General features: G+C 37.8%; 1 protein-coding gene across 2 annotated transcripts; it reads left to right on the top strand.

Moving 5' to 3' along the window:
• Nucleotides 1–1,500: 1,500 nt before the first annotated feature.
• LOC104912223 (myotubularin-like) lies at nt 1,501–7,540 on the top strand. 2 transcript variants are annotated; one of them, XM_010715500.3, is made up of 4 exons: nt 1,501–1,845; nt 2,589–2,702; nt 3,045–3,221; nt 5,445–7,540. In XM_010715500.3, the coding sequence occupies exons 1-4, from the start codon at nt 1,834–1,836 to the stop codon at nt 5,607–5,609; spliced, it is 468 nt and encodes a 155-aa protein (XP_010713802.1). In that variant the 5' UTR covers nt 1,501–1,833; the 3' UTR covers nt 5,610–7,540. The 2 variants fall into 2 exon arrangements, with proteins under 2 accessions (XP_010713802.1, XP_010713801.1); XM_010715499.3 differs by having other exon boundaries at nt 1,503–1,845; nt 5,442–7,540.
• Nucleotides 7,541–8,338: the final 798 nt, after the last annotated feature.

Here is an 8,338-nt window from a genome sequence, read left to right as displayed (position 1 = left end):
GACCTCTCAAAAATGATGGAGAGCGGTTCGGCAATGACCTCCGCCAGCTCCCTCAGCACACGTGGATGCACCCCATCAGGTCCCATGGACTTGTGGACCTTAGTACTGCCTAGGCGCTCACGCACGTCCTCTTTCCTGACTAAAGGGAAGGCTCCCATTCCCCAGACCCTCTCACTAACCTCCAGGGTGTGGGATTCCTGCAGGGGAGCCTTTTCACTGAAGACAGAAGTAAAGAAGGCATTCAGTATCTCTGCCTTCTCAGCATCCCCCGTTACGAGGACCCCCCCCTCACTTAGTAAGGGGCCCACATTCTCCCTAGTTTTCCTTTTTGCTATTAACATACTTGAAGAAGCCTTTTTTTATTATCCTTTATCACTTTAGCTAGATTCAATTCCAGACGGGCTTTAGCCTTCCTCGTTGCATCCCTGCAGGCCCTGCCTACATTCCTATATTCTTCCCAAGCGATCAGACCCTTTTTCCACATTTCATGGACCTTCTTCTTTCCTTTGAGCTTGCGCATGAGCTCCTTGCTCATCCACAAAGGTCTCCTGCCACCTTTTCCCGATTTCTTGCTCACAGGGACGCACCGATCCTGAGCTTGGAAGAAGAGCTGTTTAAATGCTGACCAGCTCTCAGAGGCCACAAGAATTATGAGACATGGAATAAATTACAAATGAGAAGATACTCGGGCCCATACTAATCCTTAGCAAGATCCTAAAACTTCTAGCTGAAGTGGACTTTCCTTACTGAACACGTGTAAGACTGCTAATAGATACCACTTAATTTAAACTGTAAAAACTGGAGGGCAAGGAGGACCTATTTGTGTGTTTTGCCTATAGTGCTATTCTGGTAATTTACTACTCTTGACCAACTCTGGCTACAATTGCCTGTTTCCCTCCGTTTCCAGCCATTCAGTTCTGTTATTTCAAGTTATCTTGCACATCATTAGATGTTACAGAGAAAAGTGGTGAAACCATTACAATCTTTGCCCTTAGGACATATTCTGCCTGCTGTCTTACTGGCAGATTGACAACATCGTAGTTCAACATACACGCTCTTCCTTGGTATCCTCCAGGCAAGTATGTTCAAGTAGAATTAGAGGAGTTGCAGAATCTGTTTTCCTTGAGTCCCCATCCATTTTCAACTATTAAATGTGAAAAGAAAGGAAATAGCTTTTACCAAACTTATTATTTTTCGTCTGTGAGGAGAATTCCTTTGATTGTTGATTTGGATGCTTTCTCAGAATAAGGTGGCTCATCCAAACTTATAAAATGTGCACTCATTTTCTCTCAAGAATATGAACATTTTCTTGAGCTCTGTTCTGTTCCCTGTCTGTCTCAGGTTTTGTCATCAGATTCAAGTGTGGAGATGGGCAGGGAAGATAGTGTAGATAGTTCCTATGATACAGGTTCTCCAGAGGCCAAAATTACAAAAGAAGACAAAATATATGGCTTGGATTTTGATATTATGTAAATGTAGTTCAAAATATCTTATTTGTGATGTAACAAATGCTTTAAGGATGAATAATCTTGTTTTCCATTAACTAGCACTTTGTTTTTTAATAACAGGACATCTTTGGAATAACTTTGCAGTAGTTCCCCCAGTCTCTCCTCCGTGATACGATAACTAATGCTGAAAACAGGTTGCTCTGTTACAGAACTGGTTATATTCTATTGTAAAATAAGAAACAGTGTGTATCAGCCATAAAATGTGCTGTTTTGGTTAACAAGAGGCTCCATTGCTTCATTTCAGAGAATAGGACACGGGGATAAAAACCATGCTGATGCAGACAGATCGCCCATCTTTCTGCAGTTTATTGACTGTGTGTGGCAGATGTCTAAACAGGTATGTTATGCCATTCTTCAGGTGGTAAGGCTGTTAAGTGATTACTGAATTCAAAACTCAGATCTTTGTACAATCAAAAAAGTATTTCAAGAGGACAGCGTACCTCTCTGCCCTATTAGAAAGAGTATATCTGCTTTGAAGCCAGGCCATCTCTCTTGCCTGTTTCTACAAGTGGTATATAAGCTGTGCTTGTGCTGCTTGGTATCAGGCACTGTTCATGCATGCGAGGAGTGTGTACTGGAGGTTGTGACCAACTGTTTAGCATAGGGCCTGCTTGTTTCATTTCATCACTTTTTGTGAAGCTGTTTTTTTTAAATACCTGGACAGTGTTTTTTCATCAGAACTTGGGAAGAAAGCTTGGGAGGTGTTGATTGTTGTGATTTAAACTTGTCTCCAATAAGTAGTGAAATGAAGCAGCCAATTTCATCTGTTTAGGGCCAGGAATTAGGAGCTAAACCCTTTTCTTGTATGATGTTGCACTATAAAGTGTGCAGTATGAGTATCTTTCTCTCTAGTACATGTAAATGTAATAATTCAGCATTGTATTCTTTTTGGAAAACAAAAGCGATCAGAACTTCTTGAGTGCACAGGTCTTAATGGCTTGTTTAAGGAGGTTCACCACTTCTGAGCATTTATTCTGCTATGTAGCAATGAAAGCATTATCTTAAATTTTGCTTAAATGTATTGGGACTTCTAAATGCCTTCATTAGTTTGTTAACATTCTCTGCTTTTTCTGTTATTAGTTTCCTACAGCCTTTGAATTCAACGAACAGCTGTTGATCACAATCCTGGATCACTTGTACAGCTGCCGGTTTGGGACTTTCTTGTACAATAGTGAGTCTGTTAGAGAAAAAGAGGTCAGTCATACCACAGGTTGTTTCGTTGTATTGCTGCATTGTCTCTAGATGATGACAAAAATGCTGACTGTATTTTATTATATTCCTTGTATGTTAGTGTCTTGGACTGGCCTTTTTCTCATTGCAGAATAGTTGCATGGTAAATGCCTTGGTTGTGGTAGCTCAAAGGCTATGCTGTCACTGTAATACTTGTGAAAAACTGTTTTATTGTATTAGAAATATTCTTAACTTACTGTGCTTCTAAGTAAATCATAAGTGTTATTTTTAGACTGTAACTATGGCTTCTTTGGTTTTCCTGATTCTGTGCAAATGTTTACAATTCTTATTTCAATTTCTTTTCAGAAAGTGACTGAGAAAACATTATCATTATGGTCTTTGATAAATAGTGAAAAATCTAAGTACACCAATCCTTTTTATAGTAAAGAGCTAAATCGAGCTCTCTATCCAGTAGCCAGTATGCGTCACCTGGAGCTCTGGGTCAGTTACTACATCAGATGGAACCCAAGGATCCGGCAACAAGTAAGCAAATTGTCTAAAACATACAAAATGTTTGAAGACTCTGGAAGTAGATTTTTGTGCTAAAACTGATATGTAGAATAGTATCTGTAATCTGCTCTTTTTTTTCCTAACGTGCTATTTGTAAGGATGAGAGGAGGAAAAAAGATGAAAATGCTGATTTTGGTGGGGTTTTCTGTTGTTTTTTAATCACCCAATTCGTCTCAGAACATGGAGCTGATTTTACTGCTTAGTATCAAGTCATCTTCAAATTCTTCCTGTCCCCTTTCCTTGGGAGTACATTCTTAATGGTATTAGATGTTACTGGAGGGTGAATGACAAGACTTAGGGCTTACTGAACCCTGGGGAAGTGTTGGCATCACAAGTATGCTTCATTGCATTTGCTGGTTCTTCCTCCCTTTTCTGGCAGAGCATACAGAGCCTTTTACAAAGTAAGATGACTTTTTCAGTTAGTCTTCTAAAACTGCTGTCTGTATTAATGACTTACGATAAGTTTTGGTTTGTTTTGTTTATTGCTAAAACTTTCACCCAACATCATTTACACTGTGTGAACAGAAGAAAAGCTATTATTGATAATTTTACAAGTGAATCAGATTAGAAACGCTTTTATCAAATTATGTATAAGTTTGTTTTTGTATATGAATGCTCAATTTTTGTTACAGTCTTGCTAAAAATCTAGGCAATGTGGCATATAAAGATAGTGTACAGAGACTTAGTTGTCTTGCTCAACAAGCTGCATAGTTTTGAGTAGGAGAAGATAGAGAAGCAATTTCTTTGACAGAAGCAGTGTTCACGATCCAGATTCTGGAATGAATCAGGAGGTTTCAAGCAATGCAGTTCCTCTTCCACAGCTGATTCTATATTATTTACAGCACTCCAGAGGCTGTAAGAGAGCCAGACAGTATGATGTATTTTGTTGTAAGTATGTTGCCAGTTCTAATTTCAAGTTCTCATTTAAAGCTTCTGTTGCTTGCTGTGGAGGATGAAGGCATTTTGTAAAAAGTGAATCCAGAGATTAAATTTAGAATGTGAAGAATTATGGGGCATGCAAATTAGCTGTAAATCTACTTTGAAATTCTTTGCCTTTATTCAGGAATGGCTTTTGGAAGTAGTTTCCTACTAGAAATGCAGACCTATATGATATAGTATTCTGTGCTTCTGCTAGTGGTCCCTCACTTTAACCATATTTAAGTACAGAACACAACCAGTTGTTCTCTTGCACGTGAAACTTATGCTTCATGTTAAGTATCTTGAGTAGTGAATGTGTGGCATAAGCCAGTTTTTTGAGATGACCCTGTTAGTGCTGTGACAGAAGCATGCTGGGGGCATCAGACTTGTGTCTAGTGAAGAGTCTGGTCTGTCACGAGCAGCGTCATTAATCCTATCACTCTCATCCTGCTACTAACTAGATTCAGTCACTGATCATACTTCCACATCTGCTTCAGTATTTATAACCTCCCTTATCTGGGGTGCCAAGGGAATGCTGCGTCTGAGACTCAGTGATTCAGTTGATTTTGAATGGTAGTATATTTAAATTTGCTTCCGCAACTTTGTTGTTAATAACTCTGAGAGGTTAATTGAGAAACCGTTGCAACTTCTTCACTGGTAGATAGAACAAAGTAAGCTCAGGCTCTGTATCTGCTTTGGGCATCTGTGTGAAGTAAGCTAAGCTTAAAATAGGTATGGTGAAGGTACTCTGGCTGTGAGGAGTCTGGTGTGCTCTGAGAAGTCACAAATAAAGTTATATGTTCATTTTTTTCATTTACACACAGTTGCAAAGTTACTATTTAAGCACTGAAGTAAACTTTAACAGTAAGGGCAATTACTTAAACTGAAGATTTCATCTTCATCTGATCAGCAGAGCCAAAGATCTTCAGTCTGGCTAACCATTTATTTTTTTTTTTTAGGGAAGACAAAACATTTAAACTCTGCAATCTAAAGCCTTTTAAGTCAAGAAGGGAAAAGCTGTGGAGAATATAATCATGTCCATATAAACACATTATATTAGATAGTAATTTCTGGGAAATTCTGACTGATTTTTATTGAGGAAGAGCTATCTTGTAAAGCAAGATTTTTCTTTGGATGCAAACAGCTTGAACCCAGAGGGCTCTTGCATTATAGAAATAAATAGCTTGGTAATCCAAGAAAAGACAAATATTACAGCATCTTGTGTAGTTGTATTTGGACTACAGTGATAAAGGACTAACGCAGATCTCTTTCTAGCAGCCAAATCCCGTGGAGCAGCGTTACATGGAGCTCCTTGCATTGCGAGATGATTATATGAGGAGACTTGAAGAACTACAGATCACAAATAACTCTAAGATATCCAACTCATCAGCCTCATCAACGTCTCCCTCACAAATGATGTCCCAAGTACAAACACATTTTTGAAGAAAACGTTGGCTTCTTTCTATATCATAATAGCAAGTGGTGCTTAACATAGATCTAGAGTATAAAGAAGAGTATTTTAATGCCTTACGTTAGATTGTCCTAACACAAAGTATTTTAGACTGTCTTCATTTGAGGAGGACTTCAGAACAAAACCAACTCTTCCATTATGTGCCTTTCGGAACCTGTAAACTGGGAACACGAATAATCAACTACTAGTTATGGAGTACTTTAGAGTTATTTTGGAAAGTCTGGTACAGTTTGAAATGAAATTGATTTATTGTTTTCATAAGAATGCTTTAATTTATTACGCTGTAGGTCTGTTCTTCCTGCAAGGGAATTCATGCTCAGTTTTGGATGTTGTGAATAAAGCACACTAACATAAAGAGGAATATTCACATTGTGTAAAAGTAGCCATGTGTCTATTCCTGCTAGGAATACGGCTGTGGACTTCGTGAGGCAAAAATAAATTACGTGGCAAGATTGCAGAGAGAAGTTAAAATGTCCTGGTTCTGTGAGAATTCCAGATTTTCTTGCCTCAAACTAAATGAAAAGATGGAAGGATATACTTTTAATTAAACATGCTGATAGCCCAGTAGGTATTAAAAGAAATTATTTTTTTATTGTATCTTTTTTTTTTTAACAGATGACAGTTGCACTGGATTCTGAGAGGTCCTTTTTCGGTTAACTGTTGAGCATTGCAGTATATTACAAATTATCACTATTGGCTGTATTGGCTTTTTGGATTAATATAGAACAAAACATTTCTAAATAAGGTTTATATAATTAAAATTAAAAAAAGATCCATAGGGACATTACTTAAATATCCAGCAACAGCCATTGTATTGATGCTTGAGTATGTCTTATAAAAATAATGTGCCTGTTCAGAGGAGCTTTTATACCAAAGTAGGCAAAAAAAAGAAAGTATATCAGTTCTGAATGCTGTTGAAAACTTGTAAATTTATAGTTTACCATTCAGTGTATATTTAACTTTTGTTAAATGAATTTATTCTTAAATATTTAAAGGACTTAAATATATGAGATTTGCATATAGTGTGTGCATTTACACTGAACCTTCCATTGAGTTCTAGTTTTTGGTCTTCATTTCAGAGGCATTTTGTAAACCTTTAACTTGTTCTTTTCAGGTATTTTTTAATAGTTGCAAGCATTTCTTATGACAGACAGACCTTGCTACTTGATATTTAATTAGGATTTTGCATATTCTCACAAGGTTAGTGATATTCAAGCAATCCAGGAAATTTTGCAATTCTGAATTTGTGGAGGACTCTGATATTGTTATTTTAAATGAAATGTCCTGATGCTTGAGGCTTCTGTCACTGTAAATTATTGTACATGCGGTGGGTTTTGATCAGCAGGATATAATAGTATTATATATAAATTAAGTTTTGTGTAAGTATACATAATATAGTTTATTAGAAATTCTGCAAGATTATAATGTGTAAATATTTTGCATATGGAAACTAAGTTTAAAGCGATAATTCCATAAAGTAAGTCAAAATTTAGAGGACATCTGAATATTTTTAGGAGTGGTATTTTTTCAAAGGAATAAAAGCGTACTGCCTCTTGATTTGCTTCAGTATATATACACTGAGTTGCACTATTTTATTTTATTTTTTTCAGGGAAGCTCAGAGCATACTGCATGTGTGTTCTAAATGCATATGACTGACTTTTGTCCTCTAAATTTCATTCTCCCTTCTGTATTTTTCACTGTGTTTCCAAAATAACATGAAATGCCATGATGCCAAAGCTTGGCTTCAGATGAACAAGATACATTTATCTCAGATGAAGGAAGATACTTGATTGAGATACACTTTTGAAAACTATGCATACTCTGGTATATTTGCCTTTTACTTGTAGTTTATATATGTACATAGATACGTATAGATAAAGCTAATTTTATTAGAATATTTAATGTTTCTGTATTTGAGTTGAATATATTGGTGACCTCTCTGAGCAGCGTGGGGAAGTTTGGAAAATATAATTTTACTGTGTAAACACTACATGATAACCTGTTGCGTGTGGGAAAGTGTGATATAATGGAAAGGATCTTTATGCACTTGGGTTCATCACATATATTGCATTATTCATATTACTGGTTTGGTTGAATGCCATTTTTAGAAGCTCTCTAGCATAGCTGTATTTGGGCTTGATTTTTTTTTTTCAAGTTAGCAGATAGGATACTACTACTTAATTCTGTCTTGTCATGGTAACATTAATTACACAAACATAAGGATGTTTTTAATCCAATACCTTCTGGAAAATACTACTCCAGAGCTGTTGTGAATGTAAGCTCACAGACGGATCGGTGTTAAATGAGTATTTGGGTTGTCATTCTGCAGTGATGCAAGCAGATACACCTGTGTGTGTACGGCCGCTGTGCTGCCTGGCAGCTGGCTGTTACCTTCCTGCTGCAGCTGTGCGAGCCTGGGCCGGGCAGCAGGAAGGGAAGCTCCTAAGGCACAGGAGGAGATGGGCAACGACTGCCTGCTGGGGAGGAGAGCTGGGCTGTAAGGGTCAGCAGCTCCAGCTACCTGCTGAGCTCTGTGAAATGCCGCTAGGAGCGCTCTGTTCCTTGGTTTTGTTTCATTTTTTGTATCCTTCCTTCCACGGCCCTCCAGCCGTCGCCCTGTTCTGTACGGGGAAGTCATTGCAGCATGCCTTCTTGCTCTGCTGCGTGCCTTGTCCATCGCCAACCGCCGTTATGAGTGAA

This window comes from Meleagris gallopavo, chromosome 9, assembly GCF_000146605.3.
Source record: "Meleagris gallopavo isolate NT-WF06-2002-E0010 breed Aviagen turkey brand Nicholas breeding stock chromosome 9, Turkey_5.1, whole genome shotgun sequence".
In the NCBI taxonomy this organism is placed as follows: domain Eukaryota; kingdom Metazoa; phylum Chordata; class Aves; order Galliformes; family Phasianidae; genus Meleagris; species Meleagris gallopavo.
This window is presented reverse-complemented; position numbering and strand designations above follow the sequence as displayed.